Source organism: Odontesthes bonariensis, chromosome 2 (genome assembly GCF_027942865.1).
Source record: "Odontesthes bonariensis isolate fOdoBon6 chromosome 2, fOdoBon6.hap1, whole genome shotgun sequence".
NCBI lineage: Eukaryota > Metazoa > Chordata > Actinopteri > Atheriniformes > Atherinopsidae > Odontesthes > Odontesthes bonariensis.
The window spans coordinates 31,295,217-31,319,897 of record NC_134507.1 but is presented as its reverse complement, the minus strand read 5'-3'; the positions used below and the strand labels follow the sequence as shown (position 1 = coordinate 31,319,897).

Sequence of the window (24,681 nt, the reverse complement as noted above, 5' to 3'; positions counted from 1 at the left end):
CACAAACTGAAACTGAGGAGAACAAAGAAAACAACCATTAGGAGTCAGGAAATAACCACAGGAGACACAAAACAGTAACAACAAGACACCAAATGACCATATAAAGTACAAATGGGCACAAAAAAATCGATAAGATAAAGTGAAATTTATTAAAAAATAACCAGAGATGTTACAAAAGAAGAAATTTGATAAATGGGGCCCTTCTTTTTCCTTTTTCAACAATTTTTCTGCAAGTATACTGTGTGAAGTACACACGGGTGTTCGAGCAGTTCAAACTGATTTTACAGACCCAGAAGAAGAAAATAGAATAATTCAATATTTTTTTAAAAGCAGAGAGTAAATTAGAAAGTTAGTTAAATTAGTCATAAATTAGATTACATCTAATTAAAGACGGTTGTTGATTCCATCAGTAGTGTGAACGGAAGATTTAAAACATAAATAAAAATTTAAATAAAGTAACATGTAATTTTCCTGAGGTTTTTACTTATGGAAAAGAGGAAAAGGTCATTTCTCCGAACAATGTCGCCACCTAGTGGAATTACTTTGACATTTTAATGCTATAACTCCCGTGATGCTCTGCGCTGAATAGATCACATGTTCATTCTGACCAATCGCGTTGTTTGTGTGGCCGTTGCACTCCGGCTATTGGTTTAATGAAATTTAAAAGTACTATTTGAAATTTCAGAGCGCCAGAGAAACTATCTGCGGGGACATTGGAGCAGTCATTACCGGAGTCATTACCGGCTGAGACTACAATTTTTCAGTGGAGTGGTGGATATTATAAGCGGGGAATCTGTGAAGAGAAAGAAGGAGAAGTGTATACGGTTTTTTCGGTAAGTTAGTTTGGATTAGCGTCAGTTTGTTTGCGTTAGCTAACTTTATGATGCTAACCTACAGTCGTGATGTGTAGTCTTAAAATAACGGGACACGTCCTTTCTGTCGCATCGTTTCATGTTAATAAACAGGAGTTGGAGACTTTGAAGCGGAAGCCGTCTCTTCTACTCCGTTAACGTGTGGTTTGTGTCCGTGTTAAATGTTGGTTTAACGGTGTTTTTGCTGCTTCCCCCTGCAGCCATGTCTGCTAACGTGAGCGGAACGAAGGAGAAGGGGAGAAACATCCAGGTTGTTGTGAGATGCAGGTAAGCGGACAAAAGCAGCTTTCATCCACGTTTTTAGTCGGCTGATGGTGCTTCTGCTGTTTAAAGAAGCTGTAATAGCAATGAGACTGGCAGACTCTGCTGTAAAATGGCAGGTAATTATAATATAAACTCATGTTTCAGTTCATGTATTCATTTACTTAATGACAGATGTGGCCTAAAGTTGGTTTAATAAGTTTTTTTTAAGTGGTAATCTAACGATCGACTATTAATTGTCAACTTCCTCATAGCAGCCTTCAGTTTTAACCCTTTAAATGTCCTCTTTTCAAGCCCACTGAAGCAAATAATGCTGATTTATAAATGATTATTGTTCTAATTTGGGCCCCAACTGACTGGAAAACATTAAGACACTTAACTTTGTCATTTCCATGACGCACAGGCACATTTCTAACCCAAAAAATCCATTAACTGATGATTTAAATCTTGGCTGTATCATCCATACTGAGGCTGCTTGTTTCTCTGTAATTAAGTTGTTTTTAATGTGATGTTGAGACATCTTAATATTGGTCTAAATGCTGGCTTCTGTTGCACATTGTTGGGATGAATTTTGGTTGAAATTGGCTCAAACTGATGTCTGGGTGGCAGAGTAATGTTCCATCTCTGTAAATGAGACGGTGATGAAGCATTCTGCATCTGACGTGCTGTTTTTTTTTTTTTCTTTTTTTTAGTTAACATGGCTTTTGTGAGCTGTCTCCAGATGTAATGGGAAATAAAAGCTGCCTGTTTTAAATTACAGTGGTAGGGAATGTCTGTTTCTGAGAAAACTAAAATATCTTTAGGTTTAGTTGTGGTTCTGAAATATTTTTGTAAATGATTAAAAGATCTTTATATCGTTGCTGCAGTTTACTCGCCCTCAAAAGTCTCTTTAACCAGCCGTTAATGTTGTTAAATAATTGTTTTTTTTCCTCCTGGGTTTATCTCTTATAAAGGAGTTACTCAGCTTTGTGGCTCCAGTATTTTCAACTTTTCTTGCATGACTAAGTGGGATATCTACGGATTTGGGGACAAATGAGAAGTTTAAAGACCTCTCTTTTAATTTTTGAAGCTTTAATTTGCATATTTCACCTAATTTCAGATGTTTCTTTTGTCCAAAAAAGTAAACAAGCAAGTAAACGTCATTTCAGTTGGATATTTGCTGTAAATATTTGCAAAAAGGTGATTTATTGGTTTAATTCCAGACATTTGTTCCAAACATCATATCTGATGCTTCAAAACTGGAATATAAACATTATGTTTGAGGAAGTGGAAATAACATGAAGCTCTTCACTCCTTCAGCATGTTGAACTTTTGACTGAGTCACATTCGGTTGATGATTCACACGCTTAATGTGGCCTTTCGTCATGTTTTCAGACCCTTCAACACGATGGAGCGCAAGTCGTCGCACAGTGTGGTCGACTGCGATCAGAACAGGAAGGAGGTGGCGGTGCGCACGGGCAGCATGAACGACAAGGCGGCGCGGAAAACCTACACGTTTGACATGGTGAGTCCAAGCAGGAGAATGTTTTATCTCTTCTTTTACTTTATTGGTTAATTAAATGCCAGAAAAATGTTCAGAATCTGTTTCCAAAGCTTTAAATATCAACTTTTACCACAATAAAAACGGAGGAAGTCATTTGGCCGCCTGCTCTGTTTTTTTTTTTTAAAAAACATATATTTATTGGTTTTTCATGTAACTATAACAACATCCAACAATTTAAACATCCAAAACATATGGCAGTAAAGAAAATGATAATGAAATTATTAAAAAAGATACAATAAACCGCGGTAATTGGTCAGCAAATTACTGTGCAATGAACATGAAATAATGAAAATAATAAAAATAAGTAAATAAACATATCCAGGGCATGAAAACATCTTTAGAAAACCAAGACATTGTGGCTCAACTGCGCAGCCCAATAATACCATTCTAGATTTGGCCACTGTAGCCCTCCCTTATTATAAGGTAAATATAAAAGAGAGATTCCGAGTCTTGGTTTCCTATTATTCCAGAAATTAGAAAGGAGCTTTCTGGTCCTAGGAAGAGAGAGGAAAAAAAAAAAGGAGGCGGGGCAAGCGGGATTGACTGAAAAATATACAAACATTTAGATGGTATAGTCATCTTTACAATGTTTATTCTTCCCAGTAAAGAAAGCGGTAGTGTTGTCCACCTAGTGATCTCTGCCGACACCTCTACTACCATGGGCTCATAATTGGCTGAACTAAGATTGCATATTTTTGGGGTTATGCGTTCACAAATGGGTGGGATACTACAGGTTTCTTCCTTTCCTTTACATTTAAGAACATAATAGATGACTTTTCTTTGTTCACTTTGAACCCAGAGATGGTACCAAACTGAATAAACAACTCTAGGAGAGATGGTATTGCTTCTGTAAGATGTGATAAAAATGCAACGGTATCGTCAGCGTACATTGATGTATTGTGTTCCATGTCTCCAATCTTAATACCATGGATTGAGGGGTGTGATCTAATCACAATATTTAATGGTTCCTGACTTTTTCCTGGAGAACGATTTTGTGATGCAAATGTTCTAATCTAAACTCATGTGTCAGTTCATGTAGTAATTTACTTTGATGACAGATGTGGCCTAAAGTTGGCTTAAATAGTTGGTAATCTAATGATCGATTATTACTTATTAACTTCATCATAGCAGCCATTCTTCAGTTTTAACCCGTTAAATGTCCCTTTTTCAAGCCCACTGAAGCAAATAATGTTGAATTATAAAAGATTATTGTTTGAGTTTGGGCCCCAACTCACTGGAAAACATTAAGACACTTAACTTTGTCATTTCCATGACGCACAGGCACATTTCTAACCAAAAAAATCCATTAACTGATGATTTAAATCTTGGCCTTACTGAGGCTGCTTGTTTCTCTGTAATAAAGTTGTTTTTAATGTGATGTTGAGACATCTTAATACAGTATTGGTCTAAATAGTTTACATGGCTTTAGTGACCTATCTCCAGATGTAATGGGAAATAAAAGCTGCCTTTTTTTTTTTTTTTGCCTGTTTTAACGCATGGCTATTACAAAAAGTAGAGGCGAAATTGGTGACCCTTGCCTTGTGCATTGGAGTAACTCAAAAGGTTGAGAGATGAGGTTATTAGGAGATACCATTGCAGAAGAATCAACAAATAAAATTTCGACCCATCTACGAAAGTAATCACCAAATCCAAAACGCTTAAGCACCTCGAGGAGAAGTTTAAACCCAACTCTTCCTCCTTCAGGTGTTCGGTGCGGCTGCCAAGCAGATCGACGTCTACCGGAGCGTCGTTTTTCCCATTCTGGACGAAGTCATCATGGGATACAACTGCACCGTTTTTGCGTGAGTGATGTCACATTCCCGCCTCCTCTGATCTGCGCTGTAATAACGTGTTTAAACTGGTTTCATGAGGATATAAAACCTGTCGGCTGATGTCTGCTTCAGCTACGGTCAGACGGGAACAGGGAAGACGTTCACCATGGAGGGGGAAAGGAGTCCAGGCGAGCAGTTCACCTGGGAGGAGGTGAGACTGGGTCCCTTAAAGATGTCTGTCTGTATATTCCCTAAATTCATGTTTTTAAGAATTTAAACAAGTGAATTTAATTGTAAAATGAGATTTTTTTTTTTTTTTTGATAATCATCTACTTGTTGCAGAAAAGTAAAAGTGCATTTCTCATCTGCTTTGACTCAGGCCCTGAAATGTCACATTCATACAGGTCTGTTTGAAATTATTCAGCTTTTTTTGATGCTGCAAGATGAAAAATGCTCTGAAACAGGAGCTGAAACTGATCAGATGACAGAAATGAACCGAAGCGAAGCTGAATCTGTCGATCTTTGCTTCTGGTTTGCTTTAGAAGTATCCAAAGCGCAGTTTAAATAAACACAAAGGTTTCCAAAGCGCTGTACAATAAAATAAATACAATAAAACATAATAAATAAATAAATAAATAGACTGTCCACCCCAAATAAAATATCTGTGAACATAAAATCAACAGCCTACGTAGAATTAAAAGCCACGGAAAAGAGATGCGTTTTAAAGGGATAGTTCGCCTCTTTTGACATGAAGCTGTATGACATCCCATATTAGCAATATCATTTATGAACATTTTCTTACCCCCTGCTGCGTCCTGTGAGCCGAGTTCCAGCCTCGTTTTGGTGTTGATGAAGGTAGTCCGGCTAGTTGGCTGGGGTTTAAAAAATAAAGCGTTCAAAAGAGTAATACATTTGCATCACAAAATCGTTCTCCAGGAAAAAGTCAGACCTCACAATCACTTGGCCCTATTTTCTCTCCCTTCGTATCACTGCCTGCTGTGTAGACCGTGCAGACCAAGCACTCCCCTGCTTACGAGCAGCAAACACCGTAACAGGCGCGGCTGTCGGCAGGAGGCAGTGATATGAAGGAAGAGAAAATAGGGCCAAGCGATTGTGAGGTCTGACTTTTTCCTGGAGGATGATTTTGTGATGCAAATGTATTACTCTGTTGAACGCATATTGTTTTGAGAAGCAAAACGCTTTATTTTTTAAACCCCAGCCAACTAGCCGGACTACCTTCATCAACACCAAAACGAGGCTGGAACTCGGCTCACAGGACGCAGCAGGAGGTAAGAAAATGTTCATAAATGATGTTGCTAATATGGGATGTCATACAGCTTCATGTCAAAAGAGGCGAACTATCCCTTTAAGTAGGTCTGAGGCAGAGAGGGTGCCAGAATAACCTCCTGTGGTCTGTGTGTGTTTAGGATCCGCTGGCCGGCATCATCCCACGAACGCTGCATCAGATCTTTGAGAAGCTCTCTGAGAACGGCACCGAGTTCTCCGTCAAAGTCTCCCTGCTGGAGATCTACAACGAGGAGCTGTTCGATCTCCTCAGCCCGTCCGAGGACGTCAGCGAGCGGCTGCAGCTCTTCGACGACCCGCGCAACAAGGTACGAGCCTTTTAATCTATCCCGCCGCTCAGATGTCTGGCTTCTCTGCTCTGACGCCTGTTTGCGTTGTAGCGCGGCGTGGTGGTCAAGGGCCTGGAGGAGGTGACGGTCCACAACAAAGACGAGGTGTATCAGATCCTAGAGCGAGGATCGGCCAAGAGGAAGACGGCCTCCACGCTCATGAACGCCTACTCCAGGTACGCGCCAGGGGGAACCTCCCCCGCCTCACAGCAATGAGCGTTAAAGGGATAGTTCGCCTCTTTTGACATGAAGCTGTATGACATCCCATATCAGCAACATCATTTATGAACATTTTCTTACCCCCTGCTGCGTCCTGTGAGCCGAGTTCCAGCCTCGTTTTGGTGTTGATGAAGGTAGTCCGGCTAGTTTGCTAGGGTTTAAAAAATAAAGCGTTCAAAAGAGTAATACATTTGCATCACAAAATCGTTCTCCAGGAAAAAGTCAAACCTCACATCTCTTGGCCCTATTTTCTCTCCCTTCATATCACTGCCTGCTGCGCCTGTTACGGTGTTTGCTGCTCGGAAGCAGGCGACTGCATGGTCTGCACAGCAGGCAGTGATACGAAGGAAGAGAAAATAGGGCCAAGCGATTGTGAAGTCTGACTTTTTCCTGGAGAACGATTTTGTGATGCAAATGTATTACTCTTTTGAACGCATATTGTTTTGAGAAGCAAAACGCTTTATTTTTTAAACCCCAGCCAACTAGCCGGACTACCTTCATCAACGCCAAAAACGAGGCTGGAACTCGGCTCACAGGACGCAACAGGGGGTAAGAAAATGTTCATAAATGATGTTGCTGATATGGTATGCCATACAGCTTCATGTCAAAAGAGGCGAACTGTCCTTTTAACCAGCCTGCCGTGCTCACCAGTTCTCTGCCGTGTCTCCGCAGTCGCTCCCACTCTGTGTTCTCCGTCACCATCCACATGAAGGAGATCACGCTGGACGGAGAGGAGCTGGTGAAGATCGGCAAACTCAATCTGGTAACAATCCGACGTGTTGGGACGGCAGCGGGAGCAGCTTTGAGTGAGTGTGAGTGAAGTAACAAGTGCCGTGTCCCCGACTAGGTGGATCTCGCCGGCAGCGAGAACATCGGCCGCTCTGGAGCTGTGGACAAACGCGCCCGTGAAGCGGGGAACATCAACCAGTCTCTGCTGACGCTGGGCCGGGTCATCACTGCTCTGGTGGAGAAGAGGCCCCACGTCCCGTACAGGTCAGGCTGCAGAAACCCCAAAGAATGAGGCACACATGAGGCAAAGCGTCATGTTCTGATGTAAATGTGCTTAATTTATACAGCACTTTACAAACAGTCTTTACGATGTACCAAAGTGCTTTACAGCAGGGAATAAATAAGGAGAAGAATAAGTAAAAACAATAAAAGAACAGTGAAAGCAATAAAATACAACAAAATCAAATAAGATAAAAGTGTCATCATACTACTGGGTATTAAAAGCCATCCTAAATAAGTAGGTTTTTAGCCTCGTCTCCCCCTCTCTCTGCCCCCTGCTTCCTGTCTCTCTGAACTTTCCATTAAAGGCACAAAAGCTCTTAAAAAATGTTTGTTTTTTTTATTTAAAAAAATAAAAAAATTCTACAAAAAATAAATGAATAAAACCTGCGTTAATGTGCGATAAAATATTTATCAGCGTTAAATAATTAATGCATTAACGCAATAATAACGAGTTAACTCGCCCAGCCCTAGTAAAAACAAATAAAAACAATAAAAGAACAGTGAAAGCAATAAAATACAACAAAATCAAATAAGATGAAAGTGTCATCATACTACTGGGGATTAAAAGCCATCCTAAATAAGTAGGTTTTTAGCCTAGATGTGAAGAGGCCCAGGTCAGAAATAAGACGCAGCTGGACGGGGGGCTTATTCCAGAGCCTGGGGGGAGCTTTGGGAAAAGGCTCGCTCACCCCAGGGTTTGTATTCTGACCTGGGCACTTCCAGCAGAAACTGATCTGCTGACCTCAGAGCTCTACCAGGACTGTTAAAAGCTCAGATAAATACGATGGGGCGAGGCCGTTAAGAGCTTTAAAAACAAACATTAAAAGTTTAAAATCAGTTCTCTAAAGGACAGGAAGCCAATGGAGGGAGTTAAGAACAGGAGTGATGTGCACACGTCTGTTGGTGTTGGTTAAAAGACGGGCAGCAGCGTTCTGCACCAGCTGAAGGCGGCTGAGAGAAGACTGGGAGACGCCAACATAAAGGGCATTGCAATAGTCTGACCCTGAACTTATTAGGGCATGGATGGCTTTCTGAAGGTCATGGCGACTTAAAAAGATTTTAACTTTGGCCAGGAGACGCAGCTGGAAAAAACTAGTCCGTCAGTCAGTTTCACTTTCTCTTGACTGTAATGCTCTCCGGGTGGACATAGCCTAGCTTAAACTAGGCACATTAATTATCTGCTAACATGAACAATGATCTAAAGTGATCGGCTCTAAAATGTGGATTATTTCTCTCTTCTTTCTCAGAGAGTCCAAGCTGACCAGAATCCTCCAGGACTCGCTGGGAGGTCGCACAAAAACCTCCATCATCGCCACCGTGTCGCCTTCCTCCAGCAACCTGGAGGTACGTCTGACGTCCGCTGAAAGCCTTCTGATTATAAGTTTTTAATGCTCTTTCTTTACTAATCTGCTTAGACATGTGTCGTTTTCATATTCTGTTCAGTAACCTTTCATCTCTGGGGGTGAAATGTCATCGAAATCCTTCTAAATTCAGGTGAATTGTTTCATAAAATCATTCCTGCCGGTGTGGATTTTGTCCTAATGAAGCAAACTGCTCTAAAAAGCAGTACAAACATGTCATGAAGCAGGTTCTTTCCAGTTCAAATGATTAAAATCTCTGCCAAGACGAGACTTTAACCCTCATACCTGATTTAAAACACAACTTCATTTCTGAAAAGGGACATTTTTGTCCCCTTTTAAAACGACCTAAAAACATGTTAATATTTTTTTTTTCCACTTTTTTTCATGGATCTTTTATTCCACTTCAGTTCTGATCATAACCAAGTTTTCAATTATTTTCAAAAATTTAACCCTTTAAATACTGGTTCATATGATGTAAACGCCAATTTCTGTAAAAAAAACAACAAAAAAAAAACACAAACTTCAAATTTGGGCTAAAAGGTTCAAATTGGCATCTAAAAGGTTAATCTTTTTGAAAATAATTGAAAACTTGGTGGTTATATTCAGAACTGAAGTGGAATAAAAGATTTATGGGGGAAAAAAGTGGAAAAAATATTAATATATGCTATTTTGGGGATCATTTTAAAAGGGGACAAAAATTAAGGAGTTTTTTTAAATCAGGCATAACAAAAAAAAAAATTAAATCAATGTTGATGCTAATCATTGACATATCCCAGACCATAATTATCCCTTCTCAATAATTCCATATTTTGAAAATACTGGCACCTAAAGGCTTAAAATTTGGGCTAAAAAGTTAAACTCGGTAGTTATGATCAGAACTGAAGTGGAATAAAAGATTTATGAGAAGAAAAAAAAGTGGAAAAAAATATTATATGATGTTTTTAGGCCCCTAAAATTAATTTTTTTTGTTTTGTTTTGTTTTTGTTTTTTTTTACACAATGAAAAATTGCATTGTATATGATGTGTGTTTGAAATTTAAAAAAATAGTCAAAAATGCACAACTGGACCAAATATGATGAGTATCACTGTTTCCAGTGTGAAATTAGAGGAGAAAGTACACCCCAAGTGGACAAAAATGTAAGATAAGGGATTAGGGTTAAGCTTATTTTTGGTCTCGTGGCCTCTTATTTCTGTGTTTTCTTTTCTTTCTGTAGTGTTTGAGCGCTCGTTTATTCGCTGTTTTATGCCAAATATTAAAAACCCGATTCATTCACCTTTGACTCCTGAGCATGACCCTTTTTTTTTTTTTTTTTTAATGTTTAGGAGACTTTGAGCACGCTGGAGTACGCCAGCAGAGCCAAGAACATCATGAACAAACCTGAAGTCAACCAGAAACTCACCAAGAGGACGCTCATCAAGGTAGAGAAGCTTCATCCGACCCCGAGACCCCTGTGCTGAGTTTTTAACAGCATATCAGCGGAGTAACGACAGGTTTGGTGCTCATATGTGCACATCGATGCTGAATTTATGAGGATATTCCAGCTGGGAACAAAGCAAAAAAACCTACGAGGTCTGAGGCACACTGAAGGCATCGTGATGTGAGGTTGTGGGTGGAAATGAAGTTTTAATTGTTGGATAATTGCTCTCTGAGATGGAACTGGGATGTTTTGGAGCTCTGCACATCTGAACGGATCGCAGAATGACGCCCAAATTAGATGTTATGTTGGGAGCGTTTTGAGCTGGGAGCAAAGAGGAGCTTCTTCTGCATGCCAGGAAGTGTCATTAAACACAACATCGGGGTCATTTTTAGTCGTTTTTGTCCTCTCAGGAATACACGGAGGAGATCGAGCGTCTGAAACGCGATTTGGCCGCCACGCGAGACAAGAACGGAGTTTATTTGTCTTCAGAAAACTACGAGTAAGTCGCAGTTTTGTTAATTCTATCCCATTTTCTTTCCCCCACTCGATGCACATTGAAGTTTCTACTAATGATTTACAACTAATTTTTATTACTCGTTTAATTTCTAATGTATCATTTCTAAATGAAGAAGAGAAAAATGTGATGTCATTATGACATAAAACCACGTAGAAAGTTCTATTGAGCGCATTTTTCCCTGACAGTTGATTGTCAAACTTGGTAATTTAGGATTTATACGACTTATACTCCAGAAAATACGGTAATTAACTAGTCTTCACTGGAAGCAGCTAAAAGCAGAGTTAGGACAGTTATATATTCATGTGCCAGACCATAAAGCTTTAAAAACGTCTCAGAACAACCCTGAAGCAGCTGCAGACCGATGCCCGGGTACAAGCTGGGACAGTAGTCCAGCCTCGGGGTGATTAGGGCTGTAATAACTGTCTATATCTAATAATCACTTCCGGAAAGGAAGGCATTCAGTTCAGCTTAATTAGGGGAAAAACTCCTTCTTCCAGTGAGTTTATCTGTCTGTCCAATTTGAGATTAGAATCAAATGTAAACATGAAAGGTGGAGAACCTCGGACGAAACAGTCGGTGGTGCTAATTCCCCAATAATGTGACCTGCTGCTGTGTGTTTCAGGAGTATGATGACTCAGATCACCTCTCACGATGAGCACATCTCAGAGTGCACGGACAAGATCGCCCTAATGGAGGAGGAGCTGAAGAAGGTACGAGTGCCTCGTTTGTCCTGCCAGATTATTGATCGTTATTAACAGATGAAACCAAAAAAAAAGGGTCTAAAATGTCAAATGTTATCTGGATTTTGCTCCAAATGCAAAGAAACCAACAAAATATAGACGCTAACGCTAGTTTCCAGTCAGTATTTATAGGATTGGCATCACATTTCTGATTCCAGTTGAAAGATGGAACTCCACATGTCTGAGTGAGCCCTGCACACCAGCAGCTGTACGAATGAATTCGTCACGTTTAAGGCAACAAAGATGCCATCAAAGGCCCAGAAAATGTCAAGCCATCGTAGAGCTAAAAGTTGAGGAAACCGTTTTTTGGAAGCTGCCGTATCTCAGCTCCTGGGAGCTCTGAGGTGGCTTCAGGCCTGGAAACGTGCACAACTAAAGCCAACATTCATCAGAATGAGCCAGAAGCAGAGATGGGGACTCGAGTCACTGTGACCTGGACCTGTGTTGATGACGTCACGAGTTCGTGCCCGCAACATATAGTGGTGCGAGTCGATGCGCCAGTAGTTGCAATTTTCTCCGTCACAGAGGTGGCGCTGCTACGTGAAGGTTACCGCTACTCTACAACCAGGGAAGTGGAGAAGAAAACAATGCCGCTGTCAAGAGCAGGAATACTGTAATTAATGATACTGCTGCAGTTTTCGGATCATTTACATTTTTTAATTCAGTTAATAGAGGTGAAGGTTTGAAGCCCCCGGCATCAACAGAGTCTCTGCCCTCTTCTTTGCCTTCACGTATCTGTCCCGTAGCTTCTTCCACACATTCTTCCAGAACTCTCCCTCTTTCCCCAAAGTTCTGCCAATCTCTGTGCACCAGTTTGGGGAGTTTACGTGCTCCCTGTGCTGTTTCACTGTAGTGTCGTACAGCTGCTGTACAAACGCACCTCCTGACTGAGCCGGTCTCACATCGGTCCATCCGGTCAGTCGTTGTTGGCGCCGCCAAGTTACAAAAATCGACTGGTGCACGACAACGGGAATGGGAAAGGGAAAGGGAAGCGCCATGCCTGAAACGTCATTTTGACGTCACGGTCCGCCACCGCCGTGACAGACGCGTCAACTATAACTCCGGCTTTATTCAGTTCATGTTTTCAGTTTGAATATAAAATTAATAATTAGCTAATATTATCCTGTTAGCCTAGTCAGTAGTTAGCTAACGTTAGCTTGGTATGATACGGGGTGGACAGGTTGGACACATTGGCCAATGATGTTTACTGACAGTTACTTATATCTTGTCTTTTCACTTTATTAAGATCAGATTCTGCAGGTAAAATTGCAATAATAAGGTGACTTGACTTGACTTCAAAGCTAAGACTTGAGACTTGCACTTGTGTTGAACATGGAGAGAACAGGCTGATGGATTTGCAGCACAGCTACAACTTTACCGTTCAGGCTCCGCCCTCGTAGCTCCAACAGTTGCTGACTCTGAACTGCAGGAAGCACAAGGCCAAACATCGGAAGTTTGAATGCTGGGATGAACCGTGACGGCCATTGTTTCGCCCGTTTTCTCTGCAGGTGACGGAGCTGTTTGTGGACAGTAAAACCCAACTGGAGCAGTGCGCCGTCGAGCTGGAGGAGAAGCAGCAGAGGTACGAGGCTTGCTGTGCCAGATACTAACGCTTCCTTGGAAAGCCGGGTTTCCGTTTCAATGAGTGGAAACTCTTAGAAGAAGCATTCAGTTTGTTTGATTCAGGAAATGATTAAAAACTGAGCTGCAACCTGGATGTGAAGTCGGAACACGAGCTCAGTGTTCCCGTGTCACTCCTGCTGTTTAAAGGGGACGTTAACGTGTTGCACAGAGCCTTCACCGGCGGCTGTTTAAGCCGGGGTAGTTTTTGAAAACTACACCGGTTAATATTAAGACATCTGTGCTGGGATGCATAGATCTTTTATTCCACTTCAGTTCTGATCATAACCACCAAGTTTTCAATTATTTTCAAAAATGTAACCCTTTAAATACTGTTTTTTTTATGATTTAAACACCAATTTCTGTTAAAACACACACAAAAACTGCTGTATTTTCAATATATAGAATGCAAAGTGAAATATTCTATGGGGGATTATTAGGTCTGGGATGTGTCATTGAGCTACAACATCAGTTTTTACAGCTTTTTAGTTTTTCTGCAATGGCAGATTACAGAAACGGCTCCCATAGACATCCATTATAATTAATACTATATATATATATATATAAAATGAAAAGTGATGATGCAGCCCAAACCACTTCTTTGCTGGAACCGGTTTCAAACTGACTCCACTGTGGCCCTTCCCGCCACCCTGTGGCAACACTACAGTCTATTTTACTCCCTTCAAACAGTTAAACTAAACTGCGTCTGATTCGCAGTTCCGTTTGGTGGTTTTTCAAATGATCTCTCCGGGTTTGCTCGGCCGGAGAATGGAAACCGGTTTCAGTGTGAACCGACTTAAAAAGATGTCCGTCTGTGCTGATTTCAGGCTGGAGGAGACGAGCAGAGACCTGCAGCAGACCAAAGAGAAGCTGACTGAGGAGGAGTTCATCTGCTCTGAGCTCAGCTCCGTCCAGGAGAGCTTGTACAGCACAGCTGGACAGGTAGCAGCTCTTTACCGTCACCTGTTACAGACCAGCCGACGCATCCAGCACCTTTGATTTGCACGCCTTTCCTCTGCTTCCCGTGCTTAAAATGCATCGTTGACTTCCTCTTTTTCTTCTTCTGTTTTTAACCAAACGTCCCTCTTTTTTTTTTTTTTTTTTTTTTTTTTTTTAAATATCTTCCTGCTGAACGTTTGAGCACATCTGGTGTTTCCTCCCACAGCTCCTGAGCACGGTGGACGCCAGCACCAGCGACGTGTCGGGCCTCCACGAAAAACTGGACCGGAAAAAAAAGGTCAAACTCTTTGCACCAATCGCATCTGTTCACGTGCGCATATTGGATCAGGATCAAGTCATTTAGTCACTTACACACTTAGTAAAGAAGCCAAATAACAACACAATGCTGGTGTGTCCTCGGGAGATGATCAGCTTCCAACTTTGGTCAGAGTTTTTCAACCAAACCACAAACACTTCCATTATTTCTGTGATTATTAATGTATTTTCTCACCTTCATTCACTGTTTAAAACCTAAGAATCTGTTGATCCTTTAGTGTAAAACTTCCTGTTCTGCAGCAGCTGCTCACAGAGAAGTCGTCAGTCCAAATAAACCATCTGCACACATCTGTAATTCTTCATAAAGAGGGAAAAAAAAAAGATTAATTAAAGAATAAACCTTAAAATGCGTTGACGTATCTGGTGGTCGTGGTCGTCAGTGGGTCTGACAGAGGCTCCGCCCACGAAGATCAACCTATTGGGTATGGGCGTCAATTGGGTATGGCAACTGCCACAACTTGGCTCCAGGGGAAAATGTAAATGTTCGCATTTCTAAAAGAAAAAAAAAGATGGAATTACTCTGTCCATTTGTATTGATTATTCTATTATTTAATACATATAAATTAACTACAAATGAAATTCTGAACAACACAGTCAATTTATCTAAGTATCATCTTCCCCAACACTTGTATCCCCTTTTGAAAGCACCTCCGCCGCTAATCTCAGCTTGAAAGAGCTGGATCCGACTTGGACAGCGATAAGCAAGGCCCGGGTGAGGGTACAACTACGGATGCGTAAAGCCGCATTTGACTGAATTGATCAAGACGTGCGTAGTTAAGTGTTTGTGTCCATAGTTACGTTAGCGTTTGCACACAGGCAAGCTACACAGCAGACTTTTGTGGAGATTATTTGCTGGGCATGTATATATTTATTGATTGATACTGTAGTCATGTGACTATAGTGAGCTTGCCATACCTTAGCTTTGGCTGATTGACGTCGCTGCTATAGGCACAGGCTGAATGAGTGTGCACACGTTTCTCTGACAGCATGTGCACAGCAACGTGCACGTGAAGTAAATCCCTGAGACGGGGAAAGTTGTCCCACAAGCTGAATGAGGTCCGGTTCTGTGAACTGTTTGGTGCTTTTTTTTATTTATTTTTTTTTATGGCTCAATTCCTCTATTTCAGAGGAACATGTTAAAAAGTCCTGATGAGAAGTTTGACACCGCAGCCAACAGCAGCACAACATCTGTACCAACACATCTGTACGAAGCAGAGATCCGATCCAAAGCCGACACACTGGAATCCATCCAGCTCCTGGCCATAGAAATGTTGTCTATAAATGCTATAAACCAGTTTCCACTCAAAGGGCCCGCCACTGTGTTTAGGGACACGGCTGTAAGCTTCATTCAAATGTCTCACGGATTTCAGGTGCTTTAGCTTTGGACTGTTAGGTCGAAGGACTACGGGGTCCAAAGTGTGGCAGACGGACAGAAAATCTGCACAAATATTCCGTCGTGACTAACGAACGGCGCCCAACTTGCAGGTGGAGCAGCACAACGTGCAGATCCAGCAGACTTTTGCTCAGCGGATGGACGGAGCCTTCGGCAACATTCAGCGGTGCGTTCAGGAGCACGGGGCCAAACACCAGCACATGCTGAGCAGCTACTCGCACGCCATCGGTAAGACCAGAGAGCCGCGGCGTTTCCTGAAAGTTTTCTCCAAGTTCAAATGAAAGAAATCGCATCTATTCAGTTTTTCTGCGCTCTTTCCGTTCAGATTCCGTCCTCGTTATGAACGAGGCGACGCTGAAAGGCGCTCTGACCGCCGTGGAGTCGGTGGTGGGCGGAGTCGGGTCGCTGGTGGCGGAGGGCGTGGCTCGCTGTCAGCAGCGCGTGCAGCAGCACGAGGCGCTGTGTCAGGGGGACAAAGACCTTCTGCTGCAGCTGCTGGTGAGTCGGAAATAAACGGAAGAAGTAGTTCTGACAGTAAACAAACCTTAAAGGGACAGTTCGCCTCTTTTGACATGAAGCTGTATGACATCCCATATTAGCAACATCATTTATGAACATTTTCTTACCCCCTGCTGCGTCCTGTGGGCCGAGTTCCAGCCTCGTTTTGGTGTTGATGAAAGTAGTCCGGCTAGTTGGCTGGGGTTTAAAAAATAAAGCGTTTTGCTTCTCAAAACAATATGCGTTCAAAAGAGTAATACATTTGCATCACAAAATCGTCCCTCCAGGAAAAAGTCAGACCTTACATCGCTTGGCCCTATTTTCTCTCCCTTCGTATCGCTGCCGACAGCCGCGCCTGTTACGGTGTTTGCTGCTCGGAATCAGGGGACTGCTCGGTCTACAAAGCACGCAGTGATACGGATCTAATTTATTTAATAAATTATTGATTGTTTATTTATTTATTATTTAATAAATATTTAAAATTATTATTTAAAAATAATAATTATATTTATCATGATGATATTTTATTATAATATATTTTATAAACCATTATAAAAAATATAATAATTTTGTCAAATTAATTAAAATATATTTTAAAATAATATATTTTAATATATTAAAACAATACAATATTTTTATAAAACATATAAAATATATTTTATACATGGCGCTAGCCGGAGAGAAAATGGGGCCAAGCGATGTGAGGTCAGACGTTTTCCTGGAGAACCATTTTGTGATGCAAATGCATTACTCTTTTGAACGCATATTGTTTTGAGAAGCAAAACGCTTTATTTTTTAAACCCCAGCCAACTAGCCGGACTACCTTCATCAACACCAAAACGAGGCTGGAACTCTGCTCACAGGACGCAGCAGGGGGTAAGAAGATGTTCATAAATGGTGTTGCTAATATGGGATGTTATACAGCTTCATGTCAAAAGAGGCGAACTATCCCTTTAAGGAAGCTGTGGTGGACACCCACAGGAGGAAAATGGAGGGAGCTTTTCTTCTATTCCGAAAGAGTTCAGGATGTTAAAGCTGTGGTCGGTAATAAACGAAGGTATTGTGCTGGGGTTTGTGTCTGTAGGAGGAGCATCAGCAGGACATGGAGGAGGTTCTGGCTGCTCGGACTCTGATGGGTTTGTCAGCCGTCAAAGAGCTCGACGACACTCTGAAAACCTCGGTGGAGACTCAGCGAGCTCTGGCCGACAAGGTGAGTCCGCGTCCTGCCGTGTTTTAGTCCAAAGGAGGACTGAATTCAAGTTCGTCTCGTGCGGCTTCACAAGCCTCCGTCATGTTTCGCCGTCTCTCAGGTGGAGGCGATGAAGGAGATGGGCGTGTCCTTCAGCGGGTTGGCTCAGGAGCTGGCGAGTCTGCGGCGGGCCGCCGTGGAGGGTCTGAGCGCCCTGCAGGCCGAGAACAACAAGCTGGGGGACGAAATTAGGCGGGCGCAGGAGAGACACCAGACGGTAAGAAGCTGGAACGGCCCTGTGCTGCATGTCGTTCCCCCTCTCTCTGCCCCCTGCTTCCTGTCTCTTGAACTGTCCTGTTCATTAAAGGCACAAAAGCCCAAAAAAATCATTTAATTTTTTTTAAAAGAAGCTGGAACAGGTCAAAGAAACACGTAAAAACTAGGGCTGGGCAACGATTAAAACTTTTAATCTAATTAATCACATGATTTCCCTGATTATTCGCATTTGTACTTTTTTTTTTTGTTTATAGTTACCATTGCAATTTAGTCTTTTGATTTATTGTAATTTATTTCTTGATTCATTGCTTGATTTGTTTTTGTTTTTTTTTCTCATTAATCCATCTGTTGTTTTATCCTGATGAGATGCGTTTAATTTTGTTTATTTATCTTAATGGTGAGGTTCTCGATAAGCCCTCCCAGGGTTTCTAACCTTTCCAGCACTGATTCATTGCAGCTTATTATCATTTATTATCTATTGTGTGTGTATATATATTTATTTTTATTCTTTTTTGTGATATAGTCTTGTTTGTAATGTTTTATTAAAGTACAAACAAACAATAAATAAAACACCCTTTTAGTCTTCTGATGCCTGCTGTGGCTTCTCGTCTCAGGGCATGAAGCGGACCATCCAGTGCCTGCAGGACCAGCTCAACCTGCAGACCATGCAGGCGCAGCAGGACTACGCTGAGCTGCGCTCGGCCTCTGAAACTCTGCAGAAACCCATCAGCAGGCTGCAGGAGGACCTCAGCAGGTGAGCTGGAGACCTTCAGGTCCAACCGTGCTCTGGTTTTCATGCTCTGTTGCCTCATGTTGGCGTCTCGGTGCTCCTCTCTGCAGCAGCTGCAGCTCCTTAGAGAATCAGGCTTCAGCCCAGGCGGACCACCTCTCCTCCACCTCCGCCTCCCTCGCCTCCTCTCTGCGTCTGACCGCCGCCGACAGCCAGCGGGCGCTGGAGGAGATGGACGGTTACTGCGCCGACCTCCACAGCTCCGTGTCTGGTACCAAACTGATCCTTTCCGACGCTTCGCACGCCTCCAACGCGGTTTCTGATGAGTGTTGGAGCGCTGTTAACTAATAACGTTCATGTGTGGCTGCAGGTCTGGTGGAGCGTGACCTCCGGTGGAGCCTCAGAGTCGGGGAGCACGCCGACTCCCGAGCCCAGGAACACCTGACCCTGACGGGGAAGAGTTCCACTGAAGCTCAGGCGCTGCATCAGGTAAATCATGCAGAAAATCTATGAAAATAATAGCATAGAAAATCCATGCAGCGCATAAAATAAAATTCACCATAAACGTATTAATTAATATCTAATACTAGACCTGATCTAATCTAATTAATTAGACCAATAATGTGTTTTTCTGTACCAATTTTCAGTGTAACGCAGTGAGTGACAGGTGTTCAGCCAATGATACGATGCGGTTTACCTACGCTATGCAGCCAATCAGAGCATTGATAGTGCAGGTTAGCTAGCTAACAACAGTGCGGCGGAGTTAGGAGTTAAGACACGCCCCTTATCATGGCGAAACCAACGGGCAGCACCAGCGATACGTCCACTCACCAAGCCAAAGTAAAACAGAAATGCGGTTCTTTTAGGATGGAATGGCTGTCTGAGTGCAAATAGAAGAACAAGCGAGAATTTTGTCTTTTTCATTTTAAGTGGGCCAAATCACTTATATTAAAAGTAAACTAATGAAAATTGCTGCTGTGATTTGTCTCTCTGAACTTTCCATCCATTAAAGGCACAAAAGCCCCAAAAAATAATTTAAAAAAAGAAGCTGGAACAGGTCAAAGCTGCAGCAACATCCTGAACGAGCTGCTTTAACACATAATAACTAGAGCTGGGCAAGTAGCTCAAAAAATTGGATAAATATTTACAATGATTGTATATTATTAATAATAATAATACCAATTCTAATAAAAATACTAGGGCTGGGCAACGATTAAAATATTTAATCTAATTAATCACATGATTTCCCTGATTAATCACGATTAATCGCATTTGTACGCAAAATCCAAAAATGAATCCAAAAGTAGTGTATAGCTTTTAGCATTTAGCTTTATTTTAAATGTGCTGCCATATGAATGAAAGTGCCATAACATTTGTTGTGCAAACACACTTTTACCATCAGCATCTTTCTGTAGTTTTTATGTAGAAGCCTCGCTCCACTGTCTGTTTCCTTGAATGACTTGCTGCTATCAGTTGTGTGTTTTGCCTTTAAGTGATATTTTAGACTGGAACTACTACGCTGAGAAGACGATTCAACTTGGCTGTAAAAGCAGGAGTTTTTTTTTTTTTTTTTTTTTTTTTTTATTTATTTATTTTGAAATGCGTGCTTTTATGTTGAAAAAAGTAAAACAGGAAGTAGCGCCGGTTAGCTCCGTGAGCTTCACACAGAGACCGAGGAGCACCTGTAACGGTTACCTGCTAGTTTATGATTCTTTTAATAAGCCATGTAACTTGCTATGATCCGAGGTGTGATACTGGTGTGTGGCCACAGCGTGCACATCTGATGTTGCTCACAGTGGTCCTCAGTGGTCCTCAGGGAGCTTGTGTGTTTGCCCAGACACATGAAAATTACAGGGAACATTGGTCCAGAGGTTTCTTTCCTGGTGGCAGCTGCGGTCGGAATCAAAGCCGTTTCTTTTCCGTCTCAGAACCTGAGAGGTGAAAGCATCTTTTCTAACTTTCTAACCGTCATCGTTACAGAGCGTGAAGGCGCACTGCGCCGAGCAGCTCCGGGCAGCCGAGGAGGAGCTCTCCAAGCGGCACGCGGAGGAAAAACAGGCTCTGGTGGTTGTGCAGAACCAGACCGCCCTGGACCGCGCTGCCCTGGAGCAGCACCGGGCTGAGCTGGAGGACCACGTGGAGAAGAGCCAGCTGCTGGTCCACAGCTTCCTGCGAGACGAGCTGCAGCAGGACGTTCCCACCGGTGAGACTTTTAAACCTCGTTTTCCTTTCTCTTTTTTTGTCAGTGTATATTGTCTATTTTAAAATATTGTGGTCTGCATATTACTTTTATCTGTCATATTTTACAATCTTAATCTGTTTTTACTCCAGGTGGAAATTAGCAAATGTTGCTACAACCTGGCACAAGGCATCTCTTCTCTCACGATTAATGCTTTTGTGCATTGTCCCTGTTTTAAATGAATGAAAATGAAACCTGGTACTCTCTCATTGCATCATGTTTGTGTTCTCAAACCCGTCCTGCTGTCGCCTTCAGGAACAACCCCTCAGCGACGGAAGTTTGTGTATCCTCGACAGCTGAACAAGTCGCGGAGCCGCTGCGAGCTGCTGGAGAACCTCCGGAGGCAGCAGGAGAGCCTCAGGAGGCAGGAGGAGGAGCTGCAGGCCACCATGGAGGAGGAGGAGGAGCTGGAGCTGGAAGAGGACAAACTCAGCCAGGTGGACCGCGTATGTTCGCACTTTTTCTTTTTCAGCTCCTCAAACATGGACCAGACACTTCGAGTTTCTTCACTTTTCACTGAATCCTCTTCTCCAGCTTCTGTTTCCTCATTCTTCCCTCATATTTCACTCGTCTGTCTTTGTTTCCAGGACTCTCTGGAGGACGAGATGAGCAACGGTAACGAAAGCTCGGCCTCAGGGCCCTCCTTCATCGACGAGAACCTCGTCTTCAACCAGAGCATACGCGTTCCTTTCTTCAAGGTGAGCTGGAAGTAAAACCTCAACACTTTTACCATCAGTTTCCTTTCTCCAGCTGGAGAGGATTCAGCATTTCTGATGTCGTTTCAAACAAACGGAGGGAAATGAAGCTGTGCCGTGTTGGTTATTGTGTTTTCTTTACTTCCCCAGCAGAAGAAGGGCAGTAAAAAGGACTCAAAGATCCTCTCCAAGCCAAAAGCATCAGAGAACGACTCCACTCCTCAGAAATCCAAACTGCCACTCCGCTGTCAGAACTGAAGCAGCTTCGATGTCTTTTAAAATAACATTATTACTGGTTTTATTGTCTTTTAAGTGTGAAGATGTAATGACATGTCTCGTTTACTTGTAAAAATTGAAATAAACGCCTGTTTTATACCTCTGTTAGTTGTTGGTTTTAAGTGTGAGTGGAAAAAAGTGACCTGATGAATCATCTTCAGCTCTAAGTTGGAGTGATTTTGTCTGAAATGAGGAACCAAATGGAAAAGGAAGCATCAGTCAGTCCCAGAATGATTAAAGCCTGATTTATGGTCGTAGAGCCTCCCGTATTACTACTGCATTTCTGATTTATTTTTAATTTCTTGGGATAATTTTACTTAGAAGATGATGTTCCCCAGAAGATGTTAATCCATCGACATGAATGAGAAACATTGTTGGGTCCTGATGGTTTAAAACAACTGAAACTTGGATTATATTCATTTATTTGAGGGTATTTGATGTTACTTTACAGTCTGAATTAATTTATTTAGGTAAGATGAGTGGAAAAGGAGTCTTCAGGAACAGTTCTCCAGGCTTCTTGAAGGACATCCCAAAGCTCTTCTTTGGATCTGGGCTGCCTTTTATTCCGTTCTATTCATTTCTGGTGGCATAAAACAGTTTAATCATTTAATTTATTTTTTTTATATATATATATATATATATCTGTTTTTCACAGATGCAACTAAAGAAATGGGAACAAATGATGTGTCTCTGTGACAGGCTGCTGGGAACAAAGTGCCTAAAGATCCAGTTTAAAATGGCTTGTTTGCTAAGTTGTCTGTTCTGTGTGGACACAACACTGGTTCATCCCTTGAGTTAGGAGCCTTTTTCCTGCCTGAATGGGTCATAGCTCAGAGTTAAGTGGCTTAACAAAGAAAAACTGGACTGAAAATGTCCATTCCTTCAGAAAGCTGGAGAACTATTGATCAGAACCACTTCAATATGGCATGAATAGAAGGAATTATCATGTGGTTGCAGGGAAGTGAACAGAACTTTTGTCTTCTATTAAACATTTTGACAAGAGCTGGCATGTATCCATGTGCATTATTCTGTCTGTGTGTGTGTGTTCAGTTTTTTAAAGGTATAATCCCGATCATATAGATCAATGAGCAGTGCTGACCAACATGTCATTGGGGTCATCAGGTGGGAACCTCCTTTCATCAGTGTTTCGTCTAGTTGGGCCCACGACACCTCCAGGAGGCTAGAGAGTGATCACTGGCGTCCCAGAGTCACCCCCCTAATGCCAGCCATCACTGCTCCTCACACCACAACAACCATCTTTTTTTAACAGCCACCAGCTTCCCCAGCCACTCACCAGCTGCACACCAGTCATAGCGGGGTGGGGATGCAAACCCTGGTTTGGGTAGGGGGTAATGAAAGTATAGAGGGTGCCAGAGGTGGAAGCAGGACAAGACACACTAGCAGATTCAGCACTTTATTAAGATCAGATTCTGCAGGTAAAATTGCAATAATAAGGTGACTTGAAAGCTAAGACTTGAGACTTGCACATGTGTGACTTGGTCCCATCTCCGTTATGCTCATTATGTTCAGGTACTGCAACTCTAAGACATATTTTGTCAGGTTGTAAAGTTAGTCTGTAGTCTGCAGGTATTGAAGATAAACGAAGGCAGGTAAACTTAGGAGGGTCTAAGGTGAAGAGAGTTGCAATTCAGTTTGTTCAAGAGGGGGAGAAAGTTAAAAAGACGATAAGGAGGCACGGCAGCTTGGAGGATGCTTGTGATTGGGAGATGCCGGTAGATTTAAGAAATAAGTTTGTGGTTCCCCAGGTGATAGCCTCAACAAATCTAAGGCCTGATATAGTCTTGTGGTCTAGGAGTAAAATGAGAATCTATTTCATAGAGCTGACTGTTCCTTGGCATGCTCTCAAAAACTCCTGACACCGCTTAAGAAATTAATTAAGTTTGAAGTTAGTCAAGCCTTATGCTAACCTTATGCTAGTTGGAAAATTAGCAGCTACTCTCATAACATCAGTAACTCGGATACAATATAACACCTACTGTGAAAACGACGTGTGCATTTAATTTATGTCGATGTAGACAGCCCCATTTCGGTAACACATAACTTTGCCTCAGTTACTAAGTTATTACTGCTATCGCGCTAATGTTATGATCCTTTCTTCCAGCGATTGACATCTGACTAAAACCTCATCCTATGCTTGTGAAAACACGTAACTTTGCCTCGGGTACTACCAAGTTATTATTGCCATCGGGCTAATGTTATGGTCCTTTTACCCTGCGATTTACATCTTACTGAAACTCACGTCCATAGCCTCATCCTATACTGTCAATCGCGTTATCATTTTCTTATGTATTTTGCAAAAAAACTATAACTTTGTGAAGAATTCAGTAGTTAGTCATGAACATTTTGGATGTATTGAACTTGTGTGTATTTGGCCAATTTAGAAATGAGAGTTTTATTCATGCATGTGTTTGTGAAATAAGAGATGTCTGGTTAAGAACGCGAGTTGATGAGTTAGGTCCTGTGTTAACAAGAACCTCTTTTAAAGGTGATAGAGAATGGAGCATTAATCCTTGTTCTGTGATGTGATATGTAGCCCAAAAAAATTGGTTGTGTCTGTAATGGCTCAGAACCTCCCTAAAAGGCTCTCTGAAACAGCTGTTACTATGCTGGGTTTGGAATGCCTCGTTTGCCCTTATTGGCGTCGTTTCAGAGCTTATCTGGCAACCTCATTATGAAATGCAGGTAGGTGTTGGTGCTCTTCGGTTGCCGTTGCTTGATTGGCTGCCCTTGCTCTCACTGAAAACAGAGTTATAGAGTAATACTCTGACTGAAAAGAAAGCTCATCAGAATCAGAATTCGTTTTATTGCCATTGTTAGTGAACAGTGTTCACTAACTAGGAATTTGCTGTGGCGTAAGGTGCAAACATAAAGAATAAAAATATATGAATATAAAATGTACAAGGTGTGTACAACAATACACAGTATCCGATATACAGAGCAACAACAGTGCAGCTTCATTAGTGCAGTTTTAATGATGTAAAGTGACTGGGGCAGGTTATGAGGTGATTATGAAGTGTTCATAAGTCCAACTGCAAGGGGGAAAAAACTGTTTTTGTGACGGGAGGTTCTGGTCCGAATGGACCGAAGCCTCCTGTCCGAGGGGAGCGGTGCAAATAGAGAA

The 24,681-nt window shown here is 42.0% G+C and overlaps 1 protein-coding gene across 3 annotated transcripts; it reads left to right on the top strand.

Annotated features, from left to right (window-relative positions):
• Positions 1–689: 689 nt before the first annotated feature.
• Positions 690–21,620, top strand: kif11 (kinesin family member 11). 3 transcript variants are annotated; one of them, XM_075485532.1, is made up of 27 exons: positions 690–833; positions 1,073–1,139; positions 2,508–2,637; positions 4,381–4,478; positions 4,581–4,659; positions 5,876–6,061; positions 6,134–6,258; positions 6,974–7,064; positions 7,149–7,294; positions 8,560–8,656; positions 9,997–10,092; positions 10,502–10,590; positions 11,231–11,318; positions 12,857–12,930; positions 13,796–13,910; positions 14,134–14,205; positions 15,729–15,864; positions 15,962–16,134; positions 17,219–17,344; positions 17,445–17,600; positions 18,214–18,353; positions 18,440–18,600; positions 18,700–18,818; positions 20,310–20,532; positions 20,824–21,005; positions 21,156–21,266; positions 21,414–21,620. In XM_075485532.1, the coding sequence occupies exons 2-27, from the start codon at positions 1,075–1,077 to the stop codon at positions 21,519–21,521; spliced, it is 3,186 nt and encodes a 1,061-aa protein (XP_075341647.1). In that variant the 5' UTR covers positions 690–833; positions 1,073–1,074; the 3' UTR covers positions 21,522–21,620. The 3 variants fall into 3 exon arrangements, with proteins under 3 accessions (XP_075341647.1, XP_075341637.1, XP_075341628.1); XM_075485522.1 differs by having other exon boundaries at positions 20,824–21,014; positions 21,417–21,620; XM_075485513.1 differs by having other exon boundaries at positions 20,824–21,014.
• The last annotated feature ends 3,061 nt before the right edge of the window (positions 21,621–24,681 follow it).